The 25723-nt window shown below is 41.1% G+C and overlaps 2 protein-coding genes across 2 annotated transcripts in view; one reads left to right on the plus strand and one right to left on the minus strand.

The window, feature by feature from the left end:
* LOC310984413 (interferon-induced protein 44-like) overlaps positions 1-18454 on the plus strand; it is a 53195-nt gene extending 34741 nt beyond the window's left edge. The window contains exon 9 of the transcript XR_014595308.1: positions 18378-18454. The gene's annotated coding sequence lies outside the window, so the exon portion shown is untranslated. The remainder of the gene's footprint in view (positions 1-18377) is intronic.
* Positions 1-25723, minus strand: part of rabgap1l (RAB GTPase activating protein 1-like) — a 114374-nt gene that overhangs the window by 17023 nt on the left and 71628 nt on the right. The window contains exons 15-19 of the mRNA XM_083969609.1: positions 18132-18206; positions 16068-16193; positions 13979-14122; positions 10347-10388; positions 4129-4257 (exon numbers count right to left, since the gene is read on the minus strand). Coding sequence (XP_083825735.1) covers positions 4129-4257; positions 10347-10388; positions 13979-14122; positions 16068-16193; positions 18132-18206 — 516 coding nt within the window. The remainder of the gene's footprint in view (positions 1-4128; positions 4258-10346; positions 10389-13978; positions 14123-16067; positions 16194-18131; positions 18207-25723) is intronic.

Raw genomic sequence — 25723 nt, forward strand, 5'->3', positions numbered from 1 at the left:
AAGTAATCAGTTTTCTACAAACACCCCACAGAAATTATTTACGTCCCCATCACACATAAACTGTTTAACTCCAACATGGCGGCCACCACCTGTACTGTGCCCTCCAAAATCCTTCTACACCTCTTTTCAGTCTGTACTGTATCTGTTCAATTTCTCTCTACTGTGACTCTCAATGCCTCTAATGTGTCTCTGGAACTTTATTTCTTCAGGTCTCTTTAAACTGTCGTTACAGTCTCTGAGTCTTCATCCATCCATGTAAGTCTTGGTCTCAGACTCTGTATCTTTCCTTCTTTCTCTAAATTATTCTGTCAGCCTCTCCACACACATCCTTCTCTCTTCTTTCTCCATGGTCTGCTAAATGTTTAGCTTTTCTGTTGGGGGGGGATTTGGTAAAAACCGGATTAATCAGTCAAACCCTGAGCAGCAAATGAATGTACGACATTTCTCTCCTTTTTTCTCTCTCTTGGAGTCCTAAAAAGTCATCACTCCAGCTGCGGTCCGGCGGACATTTAAGAAGGCAGAGAAATTCAAATTCTTCCCATAATCCCCAGAAAGGCTAAGCCACCCTACTACCCGTTGTGTTCATCAAGCCAAGGTGCCAGTGAATTCTTTCGCTGTTTTAAGCAGCTTACAGAGTTCAGCTGATCCGATTTAGACGTCGACAGGGAAAAATATGTAAAAGGGGGGCTCCCTCCTTCTCTGATGGCAGTTTAGCATGGCAGGTCCTCCAAAAACGTTTCTGAAGAAAAGTGCTCTAGCCACTGTCTCCCTTAATGTAGAAGCCAGGTCACGTACAAATGATTACGGTTTGATTCGTTAAGGGTGAAAAGAGGCGAGAGAACCCTGGTTCCCTTCTTTTCTTTCATGTCTGATCTGAAACTAGAAGACGTTTGAGAGTTGTTGCAGGTCTGGTAACAACATCAGGTTCGTCAGTGTGTTGCCTACAGATTCACGTTATTTGGTCCAAAGATGCTTTAAGTCACTTTTATGACCTAAAAGAAACAGGCGGCCACGAAAACCATTTAGTCTTGTGATGAACCTACAAGTTTGGAAATGTATGTGTGGTATAGTGTGTTATCAGGGGCATGATGCTGTGTTAACTGAAGTTAAGTGGGGATAATCAATTAGCAAATCACATCAATAGCAAATTATTCACTAATAACTTTGATAATGTATTTAGTCTCAGGTGTGTATCTTTACATCTTTTGGCATGCTGTGTAACAAGGTTTTTTGTGACATTATGTGATATCACCAGGTGCAGAATGACACGGTTGGATATATGATGTGATATGATGTGATATAGCGTTGTGCAATGTGACAAGTCACAAGCTGCTGCCTGTCTGTGAGCTGGTGGTGGACGGTCAGTGGTAAAAAAAACAAATAGAGAAAGAAAAGTGAACAGGAGTGCACAGAGAACCAAGACTATTTCTCCTCTTAGTCATTTTCATTAGGCTCAGCCTCTCTTTATCTCTCCCCTCCTTCTGACTGACTTGCTCCATATACTTGTATCCACAGGGAGTACTCTATTTTAAAAGTTAAAAGAATGACTGGTTGAAAAACATAACAGTAGAAGGAATATGCTCTTGAGATGAAGAAGTCAAAGATGCACATTCAATGTTTTGATACGTAAGACATTCCTATTGGGATGTGTTCAGTTAGTATTTGCAATATTTTCTCATTGGTATGTATATAGTTTAAGGCCAAATTCCCTTTATCATATTACCAAGAATCCAACAATACTATTATTGATTTACTAAATGTTTGTGATTGAAACAGACTGGATTAATTCAACATTCAGTTTATGTATACATGTGTGTGTGAGAGAGAGAGAGAGAGAGATTAAGGTGCCAAGAAGAGAGTGGCCGAGCCAAAACCTCAGAGGCAAAAGCTTGTGCAAGGCAGAGAAAAAGTGTGAAAAATAAATACGCCAACGCGTGAAGAATGTGAAGAACAGTAGGAGAGTGAACAATCAGCAGGGGGTGATCAAGAGATGAGAGGAGAGAGAGAGACAAACTGTTTCTATGCGCCCTGTGGCTCCGTCGTCCTATCAGACAGACAACCTGCTTTCATGATGAATTCATTAAGTCAGCTGCTTGTGTGTGTGTAGAGCTGCTCCAAGTTTTGCGAATTCCTCCGGTACTACCTATGATACTGAAATGTGGAGTGGCGAGTACATGATGCTACGCACCGATCTGCTACCAAATTACTTATTAATAAACTTTGTAGTTTCACATTTGGATTAAAAAAGCAGTTCTCCTGGGAATCAATTTTTCTTTACTTCTCCCAAAAACAGTGGCCTGCACAGGCTGCACTGTGAAGCTACTGGCAAGAGCTAGGGCAACAAAGAGTAATTCATTTCTGGTAAACAGTGCAATGTTTGCCATTAATAAAAATGTCAGCAATATGGAAATATATAACACCAGAATGAAGGCAACATGTGCAGTGTGTGAGCCTTTGGTTTCTAGGGAGGAGTGTTAGTACAGTACAACTAGTGCAGGGAGTGATTTATTCTTTAAGACTGACAGTCAAAGATGATAATAAAAAGATCCTATAACATTTATTTAAGCAATGGTATCTGATTGGTATTGGCTATGACACAAGTCTGGGTATTAAAAGTATATATATAATATTATTATACAATACAGTTGAATGTTCATTACTGAGCATGTACTGTACTGTACATTACATGTTTCAAAGTGTGTGCACACCCAACATGTTATAGAGCTGGAGGATTGTGCAAGAGTAACAAAATGCTACTAAACCACCAGAGATAAACAGTGAGTCATGATGCAGGATATCCTGTGTGTAGAAAAGCATAGCAATACACCCCAACATGCACGGACTGTAAAGCATTAAAGAGCCATGTATACTGCCAACAACACACTCTTGTCTGTGACACTACGTCACAACCTGCACCGCTCTGTAAACTTGTCTGGATCAGAAAAAGACCAATAAAAAATCCCTATAATGTAAAATAGGTAGATACAGAGAGACGTGAACAGAGAGTGTGCAGGAGAGAGCAAGAGAGAGAGAGAAGGGTGGAGGGAGGATGATTATCTCTTCCATCTGTCTCTGTCAACTCTTTCCTTCCTCTATCACTACACACACCACCGACACACACACTAACACAGACACACACGATATCCTATACACCGTGTACTGCATTTGGTCCCTGGTGACTGAAAGCAAATTCCCTAAATGCCAGCAGCCTCATTAAGGTCAATAGGAGGATGATAACGTGTGTGTGTGTGTGTGTCCATGTAAAGGAATTTCAGTGAACACACACACTAGTAGGCTTTGGAGAGAACTATGACGACCATTCATGGAATCAATCCTTTATCAGGTATCGTCAGATTTCACTCCTGACCGACGAACTACAACATACACGAGAGAAAGAAAAGATACAGCACATTGGAAAGCTGACAATATGACTGAAGTGTATGTGAAAGAATGCAGTAAATATCTGAGACATTCTTCCTCCCTCACGGCCAGGCTTCTCCAACACAGCAGAGCTGCAGCAGGCCCACACACACTTCACAACAGCTTCTACATTTAGGGATGTTGTTGCAACTCCCTCCTTGTACACAGGAGGTGATGTCTTTTATTGTGTTATTGTGAGTCTTATTGGATAAGTAGAACAAGAGACAGTGACAATCTCCATGCCTGAAGAAACAAAGCGCTGATTCTGTACACAAGTTCACCCTGTCTTTTTGACTGAGTGCAGTTCAGCATGTGGCAGTGAGGTCGTGTGGTATGAAAATCATAATGACGCCGATAAAGAGCTCAGCAGTCAACACAAACCATAACATCTGCAATAATGGAACCAGAAGGTCAAAGAACCGGCGCTCTACTTGACGTGCTCCTGGACCTTTGACCACCTTTGGTCAAATGTATTTGTATCTCAGTGGGAGATACCAAAAGAGGAATTTCATCATGTTGTCAGACTCATACAATAACTCCTGGAATGTCGTGTGTGCATTTTTTCACACTTGTACAACAGTTTTGGGTAACGTTCTTCTCTGTTCTGAACTGTTTATCAGCTGTTTGAGGGTTAGGTGTTGAATTTAAAGCGAGCGTTTTTGGGCTTAGAGTTAGCGAATGCGTGTGTTTGTCCGTAGAGCCTCTTACCTTGATGTTGCAGGCCTGCTCCATGAGCCTTCGCGCATTCTCCGCTGCTCTGTAGCGTTTAGGGAGCTGCACTCGGAAGAACTTGAGAGCCCCTTCAAAGTCCGCCTGCAAAAGGTCCTCTTTAGATGTCTGGAGCGAAGACATGAGGAGGTGGGAGGAGAGGGGAATGTGGTGGTGGAGACAGACAAACAAGGGTTTGTTATTAGGAGACAGGCCTTCAGAGAGTAACCTCCAACAGATTGTTCTCCCCACGTGATGACTGTTATTATATTTTGAGATTCAAGGAGATTCAACAAACTTATTGTCTGCACAACTTGATGACGGTTACACTGATTAATGTGAGACGGGATTAGTTTTATTGAGTTAAATCACCTTAAACCAATCGAGAGTAAAGTCTGGGAAATAAATAATCACATTTGCTACAGTTCTGCTCCAGAAAGATGAACACATTTAAAGGAGATGCAACTGCACTGCAATAGTTAAGAGTTAGTATTAGTACACGACAGTACTGTGCAACACCACCATCTTGTGGTGTATTGATGCATAGACAGTATAATCCAGCCAGAGATGTTAATGCACATTAGAATAAGTGAATAAATATATGGGTCTTGATGGACAGGGCTTTTGTGTCAGCTAGAGATGATTGGCTGTTTCATTTATAACATGCAGTAAGACGGAGGTTTGAGGCTAGCTACTATTAAACTCAAGGCAACATGAACAAGGGATGAAAGGAATGAGTGGCCTGTTTTAAACTGACATTTGCAACCCACAGACCTTCCTCTTCTTCTACTACAGGAATTTACAGTACATAGGAATATATTCAGGCAAGATCTTTGGTCAACTCAGAAAGCAGAAGAGGCTAACTGTATTGAAAGTAAAATTTTAGGCATTTTTAGGAGGAGCGGAATTTAAATGATTCAAACTAAAAGGATATCAAGACTCGGAGATCACAGCATGGCCACAGAAGACAAGATAATTGTTGCTTGGGCCAGTATCAGAAGTGGAAAAACAGCGGTTGCTTGTTTTGAGAGATGCTTGACTGCTTCCCCATCCTCCGCTCAGCAGCTTCTTCCACCAAGAACACAAGTCAAACTAACAACCAACTCTGTTGAACTCTAAACCAACCGTCCAAACATGCTCATTTTCTTTAATCCTGCAGCCCCCACCCTCCCTCCCCACCTCCTCTCCACCTCTCACCGCTAGCAGCCTGGGAACGAAGAGCCGGTGCCCCATCCCAAGGAGACCCATGACCCTGCAGAATGAGTCGTCTGAGGCCTGACTGCCGTGGGCGCCCTCTTCATCCTTCCCCTCTCCATCCTCCACCGCCCTGCGCACTGCTGGAAGGGGCAGATGGGGATGGGGGGTCAGGGTCGGTAGAGGGGGAGGAGAGGCCAGAGGGGAGGGTGGAGGAGACGGCGGCGGTGGGGTGGGACAGGGCGAGGGGCGGTCCCGCTCCGGGGCCAGGGTGGCAGATGACTCCAGCGTGTCGTCCAAATGTTCCAGTGCAGGTTTCCCGGTTGGTGGAGAAGAGTTGGAAGAGGGCTGGTCTGGGAGCAGTCCAGTTATTTGTGCGGGTCGACTCAGGGTGAGCTGGGACTTGTTTTGAAAGTCAATGTCTACTCTCGCCAAAACCGGCTGAGTCCTGGTGACCAAGGCGACTGACTTTCTGGGAGGAGAAGCTGGTAACGCCACATCAGACGACGGTATCAGCTACGTTAAGAAGCAGATATCCACTTATTGGATCACACGGGAACCCAGCAGGCGCAGCAACTCAGGCGTGCAAGTGTTCAGACTGATCCAGGTCATCGGGACAGGAGAGGATTTGGACAGGTGGACAAGTCGTTGGTGGCGGCCACTCAGCTTGTACCACTGTCAGAGCCCAGAAATGGCCACCAGGTGCGATAAAGTAACAGTCAGAAAATGATGTATTGAAGCTGCCTTCAGCATTATGCCTCCAGCTACCTGCCAGACTCACTTTGAAATCCAGTCACATTACCCACCCTCATCCTCCCCTGCCAAACTCCCCTAAACCAATTCCAATCCAGTACGCCGTTGCCTAGCAACAAAGCTGCTCAACACGTGGGCTGCTGCTGCTGCTGCTGCTGCTCCGGCAAACAGCAGCGATGGATAAGTACTCCACCTTTTTTTTTTCTCTTCTTTTTATTATTATTCCTCCGTTGATAGACTTCAAAGACGGCGAGAAAATCCCCTCAGTCTAGTCTGCACAACTGAGTGGCCCCTAATGCTCAGGGCTCGGTGTGAGAGAGATGACACATCAAAGCCCGGTTTCCAAATGGCAGGCCGCACCTGGTTTGACACCGACAGGATTTTTAGCTTTCTTTGAAATGCAAAATGGACTGAAATAACTGTAAGAGTCCTTTTATCTGAACAGCCCCAGTCTGAATCCAAGCAGACCGTCCTGACAAGGCAGAAACAGAGGAGATGTGGTCTGTTAGCATCACAGTGTGGCACTTTCCTGCCTCCAGGAAAAAAAGATGATGCACTGAATGTTTGTATTGGTTTATGGCTGAGTGGACGCTGAACTCGATGAGTCAAGGCAGCTACGCATGAGTTTTGGAGAGAGGTAGTAAAATGGAAAAAAGCTGTCTCTCTGTTTCTTTGCTCTTCCTCTTCAACCCTCTGATCTGAACTCAGTCCAGTTCCTGCCTGGTCCTGTCAAAAGCTCCAGCATGGACTCCAGTGTCCGTCCCTCCGGCAGATTTCTCAATTAGCAGCAGCCAAGCATCCGGTCTGTATCGGTTAGTAGATCCTTTAGATCGTAAGCCAGCTCCTTCAGATGAAGAAAAGTCCCCTCTGCTTTTCAACAACACAGGCTAAATGGTTGAGTGTTTGCATGAGTGAGTGTGCTATCAGGAGTGATGGTCCTGGCCAGCTGGGGCGAGGCAAAGAAACCACAGAGCTTCAGCTTCCCGTCCTCCGCCTCTCTCTCTCTCTCTCTCTTTTTCAATGCCTCCTCTCCTATCTCGCTTCCTCAACCCCTCTCTGAACCTTTGTGATGCTAACAGCTAACGGCTAGCAGGGGCGGCTCCGTTGCAGAGGTCTGGGTGGTGGATGGACTGAGGTAGCGTGTTGGAGAAATAGATAGCCAGCCAACAGAGAAGAAGGAGAAGGCGGAGGTAGAGGAGTAGGAGGTGAAGAAGAGAGAGTACGAGGAACTGAGGGAGAGAAGAGGCTCCAAGTAGGCATCCACGGGAGGTAAAGATGAAGAAGAAAAGAAAATGTATTTAAAAAAAACTGAACACAGAGCTTCTCTGCTCCAGTTTCAGATTGCTAACGCTATAGCTTATGCTCCTGTTGTGATGTGGATGCCGACTGCTGAGCAGGAGAGGGAGGGAGGGAGGGAGGGAGGTGAGCACAGATGGAGGGAGGGGTGATGAGAGCGGAGAGGAGAGCAGGATGGATGGAGGAGGGAGGAGGGAGCCTCGAGGGAGAATGCCGTCATGCCCGGCCAATAGGAAGCAGGCACTGGAAACCCCTTCTACCCTCCTCACATCCTCATTTGTTCTCCATTCCCGACCATCGCACCCACCACATCTCTCTCTCTCTCTCTCTCTGACATACAGAATACATTATGGCTAAAACACAGAGCGGGAGGGCTTTTTAAAACCGGTCATGTATGATTCATTTAGAGAAGACAGTCTGAGTGTACTTTACTGTGTCATATATTCATATTATATTATTACATATTACATTTATTATCATTATTGATCTGCAGCCAATCTGCAAAATTGGATTGATTTACATGTATTTCTTTATATATTGCCTGTTGTATAGGCAAAATGCATTTTAAATCAGTACACAAATTTGTCAGATATGATTGTGAAAAAATTGGGGATTACACACTAAGTTTCCCATATCTCCTGATTTTCTAGATGCCTATATTCCACCAGTATCTGTATATTTTATCTGTAAAAAAAATATATTAGAAAAAAATGTGTGTACTAAGGGACTGGATTTTCTGATGGCTACCAGCAGGTCAAAAACGTCCCCCCATTATTAAATCCTGTCATCAACACAATGTTGTGTCACAACACAGTTTTAAATAAGAATAAAAAAAATGAAAAATAAGAAGAAGAACATTTCTGTAAACATGATGCTGAGCATTGCGTGCTAATAGCTAATGATCTGTTTGTTTTTGTACTGAGACCTGGACCACAAAATGATACAAACACATCAACACTGAGTGTTCTTGAGGTTTCCGCAAGACGTCCATTATGACTGTCCCATCAGAGAAATGTCCACACTGAACATCGAGACACTGACCTGCAATACGACACTGTCAGTGCCAGAACTCATTGATCCGTCTCACCTCAAACAGATCTGATAACACAACAACTAGTAAATGTACACCACCCAGCTCCGTTAGCAACGACACATGGTTATTTTTGCTAATATTAATAAAACTCAAGCAGGCATGTTGTTTTACATTTTTGAACACACCGTTGTGGTTTCTTTGTAACTTTATATCTAATCACTAAATAATGTCACTAAAATCAAGATTAACTTTAAAGAAAAGGTAATGTTGGGTCTTTTTTATGTTTTGTTTAGTGTATGTGCGTTGATCAAACTGATCAAAAGGTTATCTACATAAATCTATGGATTTTCTGAGTCTAAATAACATTATTTAATGACCTATGGGGAAACCTATAAAGAAACTGTGTATCAAGCTATTACTGAATTTTTGTATGTATGGTTTAATAAGTTAGTAACTTCAGTCGAGCCAGCAAACTTCAGCTTAGAGTAGGTAGGACACAGACTGAAAACACTTTTTAAATTCATCCAGTTCATTCACCTCTAATACCACATATATTGATAATAAAATTACAATGGAAAGGTATCATGAAAATACTGTATAGCCCCATAAATAAATGTAACTCTGCTAAGAATCCAGTCACTGCGATCTAGTCTGGCAGCTGTTGTGACACATGAGCCACATCCATCAGTGATGTTTTAGCACAATTAGTCCTCACCCATTTGCCTAATTTGTCTTGAAGGACAGGCTCTTCACTTCCAGATGAAGTTTCTAATTTGATCACTAGGGGGCGAGGAATGCCAACAAACTAACTGTGTACCTCTGCCCATCACATCAGACCTCAGACTGGGTCTCATTCATGAAATGTTAGTAAATCTGTGTGTAGATTTGCACATATAGAAGCTCATGCTACTAAAACCCGACTCCGGATTCATGAATGCTGCAGGAATCTCAGATGTGAACATAAGCACATGTGTATGATCATGAATGCCAGCCCATCTTAAATTGACAGCACGCCCCCGGTGATCAGCAATTAGCATAGATCTCCGTCCATGAATAGCCATATAAAGAGACCCTGACCACCATATAAGGTGGTAGGTACATCCTGTCCACCTGCGATCATGACGCAAACAATGAAAGAGGGAGAGAGAGAAAAATCAGTGTTGAAGTTATTTTGGGTGAAGTGGAGTCCAGAAAAAATATATAATTCTCTTCTGTTAGTAGTGGTGAGACTGGGACAGGTAAATCAAAGGCGTGGAGGGAAGTAACACGTCTCGTGAATTAAGTGCCCTGAGTTTAAAAAACCATTGAATTGAAGAAGTAAAACCAAAATAATTCAATATGAAACAAGGAAAAAACACAGACAGCCACAGAACGAAGAGGCTCTTCACAGTCTCAGCTGTCTGCTGCAGAGGAGCATGGCTGCATCAACACATGAACTTGTATAGGCAAGCACACTTTGCATCGCATATCAGCTGCACATTTATGTTATGAAATATTTTCCAGTTGATATCATATTTCAGGTTATTATCAAAATTAGATGGAGCCTTGATGTGTTTACACACAAATTCGAGCTGCTGACGTTTCATGAAAGGGACCCACTGAGTGTACCTGTTTACCCACAATAACTCTCTTGTACAGTCATGCATGCTTACAATGTTTGCTTTGCACTTTGTGGAACAATAGCACGATTAACAATTCACATATAAAATAATTAATGAGCAATTAATTTCCAAAAATTGAACTTTGGTGCACAAAAAAAAAAAAAAATCACACAAAGAATATATTTAATAATGTATACTCTTTTACTGCCTTTATTGAGGCAAAGTGGTTCTAAAACTAGAAGTAATCCCCATGGTTATCAAAAAAAATAGCCACTTTGATAAAGTTGAGTTCATCTAAACAAAAGGTTACAATTAAATGAGTGACTGAGGCAAGTACTCACCTTGAGCAAGGCCAGGGCCACGTTGAAGATGATGTTCAGACCCTGCAAGAGAGAGCACAATTACTGTAGATGTGAACACAGAGATGTATATCAGCAGGTTTTAAACTGCTCATGGCTAACCGTGAATATATATACGTCAGTGTGCCTATTTTTGATCACAGTGAAACTGTACTTATGCCCACACTAACACCAGAATATATAGTGTGACACTTCACAGGGATGTGATGCTCTGCTGCAGACGCTCTTGGAACAACAACTTAAAGAAACAAGACGGTCAAAAATCTGCAGTGAAAAGGAAGTCGGCCTGGTCTGGGTAAGAGATGTGACCTCTAAGTGACATTCTTCACTTTTAAATGTCAGTAAAAGATTCAGCAGAAAAGTTGTTGGCGAAACTGCAAGGACAAAGGAAAACACATGGCATCGAGTCAAGTCCTGATACCGTAATAATGTAATTTGTTTGCATATTTTTCTTACAGACCAAACAACAACTGACTTGAAACATGTTGCCTTTTTTGAATTATAACAGCCAATCACAGTTACCTTACTAACATTTATCTACAGGTGTCCAAAAAGTCCAGTTGTTGGTTAAACTGCCTTTTGCACGAGGCATTTATGACAGTTATTTCTGAAAACTGGTGCCAAGATAAAACTTATATTATCAATTTAACTAAATGTAATTGTTGTTGCTGCAACGCAAAGGCACATACTGACCAACACAAAGCCCTGACAGAAGTACTGCAAAAAATAGCAATAAGAAAACAAGCTGAAACTTTCTTATGTTTTATTCATTTCATTTAGCATATTTCTATGTATTGTGTTGTGTATATAATTGTAGTAATAGATTAATTGCAACATGCACATGCATGTTGTCATCCTATGTTTTTCCATCCCTGTTTTTGTGTTTACACAATGATTTTGACACAGAGAGAAAGAAAATGTAAAGCTGATGTCAGCACTGCATGGGAACACCCGTCTCCTTGGTCTCCGTGACAACCAGTTCACATGGCAACACAGAGCTAAAAATAACTGGACAGCTCTAAAAATAACCGGAGAAAGAGAAAAGAAAGGGAGCTCTGCCTTCACATCCGCGTCTCCGCACGCCTCAAGATGGTGCTACAGTGCCGAGGCAGGATCAAAGGTGCACATGAGAGACAGGAAGATAATCTCAGAGCGGGTGTATCTGAGCGAGACAGATGCATGGGGGGAATGAGATAAACATGCAGAGAGGGAAGATATGATGACATAGGCTGGGAAGCAGATGGGAGAAGAGGCAGGGTGATGTGTGAAGGTTCAAGACTAAATGAAAAGTTTCACAAATGACCCAAAAAAAACCTTCACATGCTATCAAGGTTTGAGTCTGGGAGTCTCCACCAATCATTAGTCTCTTGTATCAGTGGCAAAATACACGATTAAATAATAATAATAATAAGTCCTGTAGCTAGTGTAACTACACTATTTAAGGACATGAAGTGGTACAGAGAGGTTGAATGTTAAAAAATAAAGGAATAAATATTTGTGGGACAAAAATTTTAATCAAAATCAGAACTTTCACAAAGACTTCATCCGGTGCTGATTGTGTATGAGATTGATTAACAAAAAGGGGCAGAACAGGTATGAAGGAAAGCTGGGGAAAAAAAGGAGAGTGGTGATGAGAGTGAAAAATACAAATAAGAAGCGAACAAGTTAAGCTGCTGATGAAGAAAATAGAGAGAGAATAAAAAGAGGAGGAGAGGCAGGAGATGAGAATTCTGGTTTAACAAGCAGATTCTCATCATGCGGCTCATTGGGTGAGAAAGACCTGAGAAACTTTTAATTGTTCTGCCTGCGGCCAATGGGCAAACAGAGAGGGGAGAGGGAGGAAGGGAGGGTGGATGGAAAAAAAGTGGGGGAGGAAAGCAGAAAGCGTAAGAAGGGTGGAGGAAGTGGCGAAAGTTTCGTGGCTTGACTTTGATTGTGTGTTTTTTTTTTTCAATATGAAGTTCTGCCTGTGTTTGTCACTTCCTTTTACTTTCTTTTCTGACAGGATCTGTTGGTTCTGAGTTGCATCTTGTCTTTATCTGGTCATTCTGGACGGGGTCACCCACAAAGCTCACCTCACTCCCCAGCCTAGCCCCCCTTTACTTTGAGTTTATGTGCTCCAAACACAATATTTATTTTCCATAAGGACACAGCTGCATGTTCGAGGCCTCAGCCTCAGCCAGACCCATTCCTCCTTGTGCAACCTCATTACTTTTCTGGCTTCACCACATCTTTCTGGCAGCTTTTACCTCCCACCTGATCCAACGCACCAGAGCATACAGCCACAGATTAGATGATATAGTCATCGAAGAAAAAACTTTTGTCAGACACTGTCCTCGGCCGTGGTAACAAATAAAGATATGGTCAGTCTAGTAGTGACTACCAGAGGAGGCCGGAGACAAAAAAACACCCTGGGAGGTTAGATCAAGTCTCAAAGTTTTCACCATTGTTACCTAAGTGAGACCTATGGAGAGGTGTGCTCTCCAGACACCCACTACAATAATTATTTTATCAAATATGTCATATAAATTTAAGTATACAACTGAATATGATACCATAAATTAGAAAAATATAATAAATCATGCTTTTATGTCAATCTGAAATTATTTTGCAGTACAATTAAAAATAAAAAAAAACGTGCAATATATTCAGAAGAAATTATTTCATTATATTCATATTTTTTTGCAACACACAGTTCATGTTGCTGACCAATGTAGGACTGAGTAGGAGCTGAGCAGTGGCATTAAACTTCGCTAGCATGCTACAATTTACCAAGAGAAATTAATTTGAACTTTTGGGTGTGGTGCAGTTTTTTTTTGTTGTTGTTGTTCATTGTTCATCTTGCCCATGAATCCCAGGGAGTCAGAATGCAGTTTAAAGCAAGCAGCTGCTTCACATCACACAGCTTCTCATGCGGTTTTTGCATCTGCAAGGCACCATTTGACTGTTCGAGCTCCCCTGTGATCTGTGATCTCAGTGGGGAAAAAAGTTGAAGGAAAATTGTTGTTGCAAAATGTCACAATTTGTTATGAGATAAAATGGCATGACGATAATCACATTATTAAGGAACACTGTCATTTCATTATTATTATTATTATTAAGAAGCTGCCGATGTAAAAAAAAAAAAAAAATGAGCAATGGACATGAGGTAACCTACAGTAATGGCTTTTGGAAGAACTACTTAAGAGGAGCTTTTTGTAGAAATGTTGTCATGTCAGAACAAGAATCAAAACGTGATTGTGATCAGGTCAAGAGATCCTAATGTTATTGGCGATTGTATCACCCCTAAAAAGGCCTCTCAGAGCATCCCTATTGATCAGGTTGGGTAGACTGAGGGGCATAATGGAGATGGTTCAGTGCTGATGGTGGTACAGCTCTGTCTGAAATGTCCTCTATTTCCGGCCAATAGCGGTAAGCTTCATCCAACTGATGTCTCTCTGACCTTCTCTTTCATGCCTCCTTTCTCCTGCCTTTGTGGTTGCCACCTGTTTTCCGTGACCCTCTTTACTACCTCCTTATCACTCTTTCCCTTACTTGTCTCTGTCACAATGTGTGGACCACAACAACTCTTCCGATGCTCCCAGAATAATGTAAAGCTGTGAGTCAAATTGTACCTCGCAGAGCAGCAGGTCAGTGATGTGGAACACCATGCACAGGGGGAACTTGGCAGTGAAGAGGGTAAGAAACCACTGGGAGGCATACATGTGCGCCTCCAGGTTCAGCTCCTGGAAGTGGGACCACAAGTCTGGAAGCTGTTCCTGTACGAGTAAATAGAGGAATGGGAGGAGGAGGAGGAGGAGGGAGGAGGAAAAGGAGGAGGAGGAGAAATTTATGACATAAAACAGCACTTACAAAAATACAAAAATATGGCTCCACTTGTCTTTTCAATTTTACATTATTTCATTTTGACTCATTCTTTATTAAATCATGCCATCTCTCTGAGATCAAAATCTCTTTCAAGAGCAACCCAAGAACAAAGGGAAGTTTCAAACAACACATAACACAGTTCGGTCCCATGTCAGACACATTATTCATCAAATCAAATAATCTAATTAATAAATTCTTTATTATACAAAATGTGGTATAACTGCTGAGCTTAGCTGTTTCATAATGCACAAGATGTAAAAGCAACACAATTCATAATTGTTAATGTTGTATGTATTTTCATACCTAATTATATTGATTCAACATTTATTTGTTCTTGTTTTTTTCTCACCATTTTATGTTGTTTTATTTTATCAGGTCTCTTTTTGACATGGGGGAATAAGACAGCTGTGGGTCTCAGATAGAAATGTATGTGTGTGTGTGTTTTACTACTGTACATAGACCATGAATAGAGGATCCAATTAGCCAGTCAGTGATCCACAAACACTTACCATGCCACATGACACCTCACCGGATCAGATAATGAGCTCCCACCTATATGCTGATATCAGTCAATCCTAACCTCCTTACATTGAGCTTGTTAGGTCAATGCTAACAGAGTTGATCCTGATGATGAGATGATTGCTCGTGGGGTAGGAAGGGTTTCGGGGCCAAATTAAACTTACACACCAACAGACATCAGCCTGAACAGACGGACCTGCTAGTCTCACAGTATCATACTCTGTTATATTTTTTGACCAGAGACACAAAGCAAAGAAGGCAACAACAAATATGTTGAAACCCATAAATGATGCAATCACTGGTAACAAGCTCAAAAAACTTTCTTCGCCTTTATGGAAAATGTAAATACAGTTAAGGAGGCTATTTGTGTTGTCTGCTAGTCTTTTCTTATTAGTGGCACAGAGTGTAGGTTTGTTGTACAAACTCTGTGCTCAATTAGTAATTAAATGAAACAGCCCAGAGGACCTTCAGTCTCAGGGAAGTAAAAATGTTGGAAAAATCCAATCTTGAGTAAATTGATGTTCATTAAGACCAGACTCTACCACAAAGATATGTGAAGTGAATTTCATGGCATTTAAACTCACGATGTGGTCAAAATGACTGATCAACATTTTTCATTTGGAGCTGTAATTGTGAAGGACCCCAAGGCTCAATCATTTCAATTTCTGCCACAAGTGCCAAGAGTAATCATTTCTTCAACCACAGCCAGAGGTGTCAGGAAAAGTGTGTGATGAACGAACAGAGAACAGAAACAGAGATTGATCAATAAACTGGGAACGACTTGTACCTTACAGAGTTTAAAAGTGGAAGGAGCTATATCGTGACCTGATGTGCCAGTTGGTTTGTAACACACAACCAGAGCGAAGGTGTTGCTTTCAAATAATACATAGGAGGTGATTGGATGACCCATCGATAACCGACCATCACAGACTAACTTTAACCAATCAGTCTCTTTGGCCTTCTCTTAATAATAATAAAAGAAGAAAAAAAAAAACACTAAAAAAGGAGAACGTCTGATTTTGGTGTTTCAAAAAAAACTGATGGGACAATCCAGACCAGTTTTTTTCTAGGCCAGTTTTAAATTCTGTGTATTTCAGGTTTAGGGCTGCATTGATTCTGATTTCAGTCCATCACAAGTCTGAAGAAATTGCAGAACAATGCTAAACTTGAGTGTGAGTGGATTTTTTACACAAAGGACATAATTTTAAGAAGTAATGAATAGGGCAAAAACATTTCCACTTCCACTGCAGTACTCTGTTACTACTGTACATTATATGAACACATTTCAGTACATTTCAACAACAATGCATCTATTACCTGCATCAGCCTCTCCAGCTGGTAGAACTTGCAGTGGAGATCTTCAAAGTTGTTCTTGTAGAGCGCTCTGAGGCCGTATTCATACATGATTTTCACCAACACACAGAAGGCCTGTTCCTCAGGCATCTGAAAGAAACACACAGGCACCACTAAACAAATGGCTACTGTACATCAAGTTCAACTCCCACAGCTGACTGTCCAAAATGTATATAACTATCATCACAAAGGGAACTAGGATACTTTGTTGTTTTGTTGGACACAAAGGCTCCAAGACGAGAAACAGATTCACTCTTTATCTGCACGTGAGTTACAGTCGGGCACTTTGATGCTACCAGGCCAGAGTCAAATTTTATTTACAAAGATTTTGGTAAGCCCCTCCCATCTCCTCCTTAAGCCAGATGGAAAACAAATAACATTTTATTTTCTGACATTATTTGTCTGGCTCTAAATGGGAAGGACAGGAGAAGAAAGTGAAGGTCTGAGGAGCAGCTTTAGCAGCTGATATGTAACGCGTTTGTATGTGCAAGAATGTGTGCGCGCAAAAACATGCTGCAAATGTGCGAGTGAGCACTTTACTGTTTCTGTGTGATTCAGTGTATGGGATGAATGAAGATAAGAGGCATGAAAGAAAGCTTAACACTGAGTTTGTGTGCATCTGTGAGGGTATAAACCCATTTATTTCTCCTTGCACACACACATACACACACACACTTGCAGACGGTGGGGTGAGGTGATATTTAATCAGAGTGACAGTATGTGTTTGGGGCTGAATGGGCTCCTGCAGGTAAACCTGAACCCCTATTAATATTCCTGACATCTCCTCTATAACCTCTCCCTTCTTCCTCTTCCTCCTCTAAACCTAGTCTGCCCCCTTCTTCTGTATAACCTCCCTTTCTTTTACTGCTGCTCTCCCGTTTATATCTCCTCCTCAACTTTACACCCTCCCCTCCTATGTACCTCATTATGCGTCACCAAATTCATCCACCGCTTCTCTCCAAGACTCTCCTACCGCCTCTCCTCGCTCCATCTCCTCCTGACCTCTCTGTTCCTCCCCACTCTCCCTCCATCCTCCTCCTCTTTAACCTTTGCTGCCCTTGTCGTTTGGACATCAACCAAAACTTCCACCGCCCTCTCTCCTCCACTTGGGACTCCCGCCTCCACATGTCAACTCCTCTGTCTCTCCTCCATCTGTCTTTTAACACCTTCCTTGAAGAAAGATTTCAGGCACACAAGCTGAAATACATGCACAACAAACAAAAAAAAAACTGAACAAAGGATGGAGAGGGAAGGGGAAGGGGGATCTAGAGCTGTGTGAAAGCCAGTGACCTTGAAAACAAATGTGTGAGAGAATGAATGAATGTCTTTTCCACCTTTTTCTCACTCCTCATCTTCTGCCACGACTGTGTCTCGTGCTTTCATCTTTACCTTCTTTCACACTCTCTCGCTCCTTCTATTCACCTGAATCATTCTGCTATGAACTGTTTTCATTTGAGTGGTCAGCAACTTTCTTTTCAGCCGGAGACTCTCTTTCTATCTCCCTGTCCCTCCCAGCCTCCACTGAATCTGTTATATTGCCTTGGTTCTGTTGTATTACACCTTGTACAAGCGAACAGCCTTGGCGGCTGTAGAAGCAGTGAGGTGTAGGTGCAGCTGCACAATGGCGACATCATCTCTTTATTTAAGTTCAAGCCTTGAAAATTTGCTCTTGTCTGACAGAGTCCTTTTAGCGTCGACTTAATATTCCAACAGCCCCATCAAGCTTTTATTTTAAAAGCGTGGAGCAAGGGGAAGCACCAGCAGGAGGTTCTTCAGCGACTATTTTAGAAGAGCATAAGATTTATTTTTCTATTTGAATTGTTTTTGTTGAGACGGTATGTGTCTAAGTATGTGTGCAGAATAGTAAAAGTGTGTTTGTGTATCTAATTAAATTATATTGTATATTGTTATGTTTTTTTTTGCTCAATTAGTGTTTGAATGTGTGTACAGTATGTATTGTGTGTGCCTATACATCCATCTGGTGCATTGAGTTGACCATGAAAAGGCAGAGATGACAAGTTTACTCACGTGCAGCAGGAGAACAGCAGCGAGGAATGACTGACCCTGACAATAACCGATCTCTTCATCATAGACGGAGTACGCCTGAGAGAGAAAAAGAAAGAGGACAGAGTGGAAAAATGCATTTTAGTTATTATTGTCAACCAGACATCAGGAGTCACTGACATCAATTCAACATTGTTTAAATGTGTGAAGTCGACTCTGAAGTGTTGCAACTCCAATTTCATCCATATTTTCACTTTTACTTTAAAGCAGAAGTAAGCGAACCGGTCCTTTCGGCTAATGCTGCGTTCCAGGCAGGCTTTTGAAACCGTAAATTACAGCTTCAAGTCACGGCTTACGACTTTGTAGCGTTCCAGGCAACCCACTCGTGTTTTTCCGACCTGTTTTACCTGTGAAAGTCACTGTAACTGCCACTCGTAACTTCCGACCCGTGAACTCGTACCAAATCGAACTGGTACGACTTCACAGGTCGGAAAAACACGAGTTACGGGCTGCCTTGAACGCACCATAACGTCTTGTCAGCCGATGGAGTTAGCAGCCCCGCGCCCTCGTCATGGATCTATTGGTCCTCGTCCCTAGGTCACTACATTCAGGCGCATCCCTTAGCTGCACACACAGCCCTTCATGCCGTTCTCTCTCCTCATTGGATAAAACTTGTAGGATACGAGAAAAGTTTTCTCCTCGGCTCAGAGCAGAGCAGAGTGACTGACAGACCCGTGTTTCAGTCCAAACACTCTATGTAAGTGATTGCTGTCGGAAGATATAACTATTTAAGACTTATATTAACACAAAAATATCGCTTACTTCTGCTTTAACATGGTCATTTTCAAGTGAAGATTATTAAACCAATACGTTCTTAAAAACATGAAAACCCAGCAAAATGGTAACATATTTCAAAGTGAACATTGTGGAGAATTTAATTTTACAGCTGAATTGTGAACAAGTCTCACACAGATGTTGTATCCGGTTAATACTAGGATTGTAAAAAACTATACCATCACTGTGTACAGTACTGCATGTAAAAAAAAATGTATGAGAAAAGAAAATATTCATAGTCCTGAAAAATGTGTTTCTTGTAGCCACATGGTAGGGTAATACTAGGAATGAGATTATTTTAAAACAAATTTTAGAGCCAGAATCAAGTCATTTGATCCTAAAAGTTTAATGCCTTGTTGATATTTCAACTGGCACTAGTTTTATCACTTTAATGTAAATGTTGTCAGAGAATGTACAGAACATACAGAAGATATTTCCCAAGAGACCGACAGGTTCTCTCCAGCACCAGGGCTTTTCATTTTTTCAGAGGAATTTCTCTAGAGACCGTCTCGCTGCGTCCTTTCTCTGTGTCAGCGTCGGCCTCTCTCTCACTCTCTCTCTCTCCCTCATCACACTCTTAAATGTAGTATCTGGGTCTAGTCACATAAAAACCAAAGTTGTATGTCCACTTTAAGAAACACACTGTCCAAGAACAGGTATATTGTTGTTCACACAATGCAGATTATCACTGTCATGTGAGAAATCTGTAAATCTTCCCTTGTCAAAGTCATTTTCCTCACAAACAGGGGGCAGCACATTTCACAATAAAGAATTTCAGTCATGCAGCAACACAAATCTTAGTTTAATCATCTCACTGCTGCAGAGGTAATAGGCGAGCGGGTCCTGCCCAATAAAAGAAACCTGGATGGTTCAGTCATTAAAGTGTGGAATTAGGAGAGCAACCTTCAAATGACCGTTCAGGAGAAGCACCGTCTCAAAACAGTCGGTAGTTGACACACACCACCAATCATGCTAATGACCAAACAGACAGGCCTTTTCACAGTGTAAACATGGATCCATGGAGAGGCAAAAGAGTCTAAAACCATTTGACCTTTTTTTCTCTTTTTTAAAAAAAAATGTGGGACAAGCGGCAAGGTGAGGATGTCATCACAGCATTAGAGCAGAAAGAAACATTAACGTGCAACAAAAAATGTTCTGTTTTCAACGACTGCTCCAGTGCGAGGCATGAAAAGAAGTGTAACCAAGCTCAGGGCAGTCTGTCTCAGTACAGCTATAACAGTTCTCCAATACATGGTTTACTACCTTAGACCTTGAATGTTTAAAGTATAATTCTTTACATACCTCAGTAGGAGGGGGACTAATTGAAATGTTTCTCACAGGTTGCTTTTCCATTTTGCAGAATCACGACACAAGATCAAGAAAGATGTAATGCAGTTTCAGTCTTGGTTTCAGAATCGTTAAACCCCCTAATTCTGAGATAACCCCCCCCACTTGACCTCAAAATGCGTGCAAGGTCAGCAGCACCAGAGCTGAGCACAGAGGCCCAGAGAACACAGAGAAGGTGACCTGTCATCATATACTCAGCAGTTGTTCAGTGTGACAGCAGCATTAAACCAAACACAGTTTTCTTCCGACATTTTTAACTATCACGGTTTTTTTTCCAGCTGTTATCTAAAACTACTTGAAATCACTGAGTAATGACCGGTAAGAGCTCAGTACCTTCCTCACAGACATGTTCGCAGGAAGCTATGTCTTTGATGGACGCATGAACTGTAACAGCAGTCAAACCTGCTTACACTGGGTTAAAAGATTCTTTCCCCCTTTTCCGTGTTTGAAAAATGAGTGCGGACGTCCAGAGCTCCACCGCTGATCTGTGCAGCTAATTTGGGGTTTGATGTGGAGGTAATGGAGAAGTCTTGTGGAGCTGTCTGGAGTGTAATCTACAAGCTGACATGCTTGATGGAGTGTGGCATTCACACGTCCCCAACTCGGTTGTGAGAAGTACATGCTGACAGATGGATGGGGGAGGTCCTGGTGGGTGAAATCTAAATTTGTTAGCCTGAGCGGATAGTGGGCTCATCGAGATGGATCATTTAAATCTATATGCCTCGTTTCTCATTACCATTGAGGATGGGGATTTTATTCTTATAAATATACACTTTAGGGCACCGTCTGCATAATCTGAAACGTGGGTCGAAAAGACTTTAAACTGGTATGGTGATGGTCAAACGTAATTCCATAATTTGTAGTGGTAAACTTGCCTTTGTAACCTGTAAAAATAAATCAACATGATCAATTATTGTTTAGTTGTAGAAAAGATTTGAAACTGAAATATAAATAAATAAGAAAAAAATTGCAAATGGTCTTTAAAATCTGTGGTGAAGTTACACAAAGACACTGGAAAAAATAAATAACAGTTTTTGTGAACATCTGATCTGGTGATAGACGGTGGTATGGGATCCACTGTGGGTTTCATACATAACCAGTGCACTGTATGCAATAGTTCAGCATGAAGGTAACAGAATCACCTGCCCCTCTGATTGGTTTCTGCTTTACAGGTGCACAAACCTGAGATCCTCATGCAATAAACTTTGAAATCATCTGGAATCTGTTTTTTTGTTCATCGATCTAACATTGCTGTTTATTCAGGTTTTCTGTTTTTCCACAGTCTATAGCAAACATCATTAAATGTCACAGCTTGACAGGAGAGACCAGTGACGGTAGAGGCATCATGTGGCTTAGACACGAAAGGAACCAAGTTACAATGCAGAGGCGGATGCCACTCTATCTAAAAATCTAGAAAATGAACCTCAGGTACAAATGTTTCTTTTTCTTTCAAACAGACAGATGAAAAAAAGGCTAAATGAGAGATCGGACTGAGCTAAAGAATCAAGTGAAACACAAGCAAGATATGACTTTGACTCTCTCTATAGCATAAGTGACAATCTGTGTGCATCTGTGCTGTGAAAGTGTCCTTGAACAAAACAATGAATATCTTAACACTCTAGTCAAGTGTTTCACAGAATTTAGTAAAAGATATGGAGACGAGCTGTCCATAACTGTCCCAGCAGTTATGGAAACTCTATTTATATTATTTTTATGAAATACTGAATGAAGGGGTTTTATTTTTTTATATACTAAAGTTTTAACTGAAGATTTTGTAGCTGAAGTTCTGTTTCCATTATTGCATCATATTTTTGTCTTAAATTATTGGTTCATTGTATAGTGTAAATAAAGTCTCTTGGATTAAAACGTCAAAGGTGAGTTTAGGAAGGGATTCAGCAGGGGAAACAAACCCTGCTGGTGTTTTGTTTACAAATATATGGAAGTCTGTTTAGGATGTTGGTCACCAGGATGTGAACCAGTCTCCTGAATAATGTGTGGATGGAAATACTCAGTGATCACTGGGATACGCAACATTAGCTTGGTTGATGAGGCGTGTTCATGCGTTATCATGTTTGCTATTTTTTCCCCCTGCTTTGTTTAAATTCGGTTTTCCATGGAAATATAGAAGATATCCTCTTTATCAACCTATCTGAAAGTCACAGGTTTTAAATCCCCACACTACACTGGCTGGGATAATAATGTTCTGCTCGCCTCCTAAAAAAACCCCCACTGTCAGCGTGTCCTTGAAGTGAGGCAGTTGAACCCAGACTGCTGCAGCGGGGCCTTCTGAGTGACCACCAGTGGACGTCTGAGGTTGTGCAGGTTAGCTGAAAAGTGTGAGTGAGTGGAACATTATAAGAGAATGAAGCAGAGTTGAAGTGACCTTCCCCGGAGAATAAAGGTTAGAAAACAGAAGACTCCAGGCTTATTACTGAGTAGGATATGAAGATGAATAAAAAAAATAAATAAATAAAAACTTGTCCTGGATCCTCTGTGCCTGTAACCCACTCATGCCTCAAGATCCAACCAACCTTATCAGCAGCAAATCTACATGGATTTGCATACAAATGAAGGCTGGCTCGCCACTGACCTAGTTGGGTCCAGACTGGATGCTAACCCTCCCTGACAGGTTCTCCCAGAGCGCTGACCGGCCATAGTCTACATCTGCAGCGCCAGGAAAACACAAAGGAGTAAAAAGTTCTACTTCATCATTCTGCAGCTACCTTTGATTTCAATGAATACACCAAACACGTCCGTGATATGCCCCATTTACATTTGTTATTTACCGTATGCCTCCTCCTTTCATCTGATTCTACCTTGTGCACACAGGTTTCTGTTCATTACATAATTACTGAACACAAGCATCTAATTACTGCTCACGTCAATTACTGAAATGTGGTCGACTGACCAACATTTTCCTTTCTAAATTCACCACTATCTAATTTGCCTCAATTATAGTAATTAGAGTTTATTTATTTAGAAGTATTTTTGTATTTGAAGAACCTTTTCAAGTTCTATTTTGGTGTGTTGGCCCTTTTCCTATCAATACCAATTGTAATCTGATGACTTTTTGTTATTCATCAATCAGTTATGCTGGTGGCATGGTAGGGCATATACAGGTGTAAATACAATGTTAACATACAGAGCATTTTAGAGGGTTGTGTTTGAAATCCTTCTCTCTATATTATATGTAGTAAACTATCTTTATTGTTCACTGTTTTATTTTTGAGTCAGATTTCTAAATGTGAAATTGATGATCTCATAAATTCTCACAATGGTGATTGCAGTTTTAACACTAAACCTGTAAGTTCTTATACAAAATGACAATGATTTATCAGTGTCTGAAATCTCATTTTACAGCTGACTATGAAGTAAACTACTGAGTGTATATTATATTGGGACAAATGAAGGTGACTTTGGAGTGATTTCTGGACTGGAAAAGGTGTGAAAATGTTTACGACCGCTGAAATATTTGTATATTTCTGAATAAATAGGTTGATTTGTGGTCCCACAGAGTTTTCTGAGTGTAATAAATCAATAAGTTTAATGCAGGTCATCTTCTTGTCCCTCATTCCTTATATATCAAAAAACTATTAACCCGTACCTGGTATTGTCATGGGTTGGCTTTTATAACGAACACTACTGAAGGTGCCGAAGTATTTTTACTTATGTCATGCTGTGTTAATCTCTGTGATGAGAGGATTATGTTACAGGTTAGATTTCTGTTTGATGTGTTCATTAATGATGAGTCTCTCCTCAAAAACTTTGTGTTATAATCACTGAGCTGTTCAGATGTTGAAGAGTATAAAGGAATCTATTCTGACGATGTGTGAAAACAGTAGTGTACATGTTGTCTCCGTAGTGTTTATATGTACTGTAGCTCTCTCCTAAGCTTCGTAAACTGTTAAGCGACTACTTTTTTCCGGTTAGTGATAAAGCTGTTGGGTACAGTGTAGGGTAATGCAAAGTCATCTGTGCATAAAAAATGTCTTGGTTGAGTTCACAGCTGCAGTCAGGCTAAAAGGACAGTGACGGAGATTAAGACTGGCTTTAATACATTACAGTAGTGCTGACCTTGGTTTTTGTCTGAATAAAATGTACCGTGTGTCTTCACAGATAATTACCTCAGGATGTGAGTCCACTGGGACCCTCTCCTCACAGCACTTATTTTCTTCATTCATTTTAATGGAAAACAGGCACTGCACTTGTTTTATTTCGGTACAAGGCTTGTGGCTGATCCACTAAAGGTCAGCAAGAAGGACTGTTCAATATTGTATGTGTATGTTTGTATGGATGAGATAAAGTTTTTAATATACCTTGGTTGCATTGAACATTTTCCAATGTAAAGAAGGTCTCTACACAGTCTTTCTTTTATACTCATGTATCAACATGGGGATAATATGAGACAATAATCCATTAAATCTCTGTCTATTAAAACACATTTTTATATAGTTGAATCTTTAAAGAGTTCACATTAAAACTTATACTCACCCAAAGAGCTTTGCTATTCAAATGAAATTTCAGGATTTATAATTGGACACAGATCTGTACTGAACTTACTGTAGACTTAAAATGCATAGTACATAAATATGTTTAATTTCAACTGTGTGACTATGTTGTTGTTGTTGTGCCCTTAGCCATGCTCTCTCAGATACATCTGTCTTTCAGTGCTCATGCAAACTCAGGCACAATCTCACACGTTCATATCCGCTAATACATTTTTTGCCTCAAGGACATCCCCTCAGGATGAGCCTGTCAGCAGGACACAGGACAAATCATTAAATTACTGTGAGTCGTTAAAATGATGAATTTACTTCTGCTGCTAAAAGCGTCCAAATCTAAACTATTCAAACTAAGCCTTCAGAGTTTTACCATAAAAGCACGGAGCATTCAACCAAATGGTATATTTAAATTCTTGCCTCAGATTGGATATTCAAAAACAACTTTTGGTGGGTAATCTGAGAGAAATCTGCCAGCTACGTCGCAGCCACCGTGTATTTTTCCGCTTTAAAAAAATTGGAAAACAAGATCAATGACTGTCCAGTGAACGGTGCATACGTCCGGTGTGCGTGTAGGAAGGGTTCATGATGATCTCTCAGTTAAAGGCGGGCACTGTCAATCATATATTGTCGAGCCAACTTGAAATGCCAAGCAAATTCCTACTACAGCTTGCCAGACCACAAAGAGAAGGAGAAAATACTAATAGCTGGCATTGTGGGAATAGGCACAAAATTTAGACATTTCAGAATTAGCTTTTTATCTCACAGCATTTGATTCTCTACAGAAAGTTTTTTCCAAAAACATTCGGACGCAGCATGAAAGAGTTTGCACAGAGATTTGCCTTCTGTTCGACGTTGCCACAAGGACAGCGAAAGTTAACAGTATTTTATAAATCGGTGCTGTTGTGGTCAAACTCACAGTATTTTGGAGGTAAA

The sequence above is a fragment of the Trachurus trachurus genome, assembly GCF_905171665.1.
Source record: "Trachurus trachurus genome assembly, chromosome: 4".
Taxonomy (NCBI): domain Eukaryota; kingdom Metazoa; phylum Chordata; class Actinopteri; order Carangiformes; family Carangidae; genus Trachurus; species Trachurus trachurus.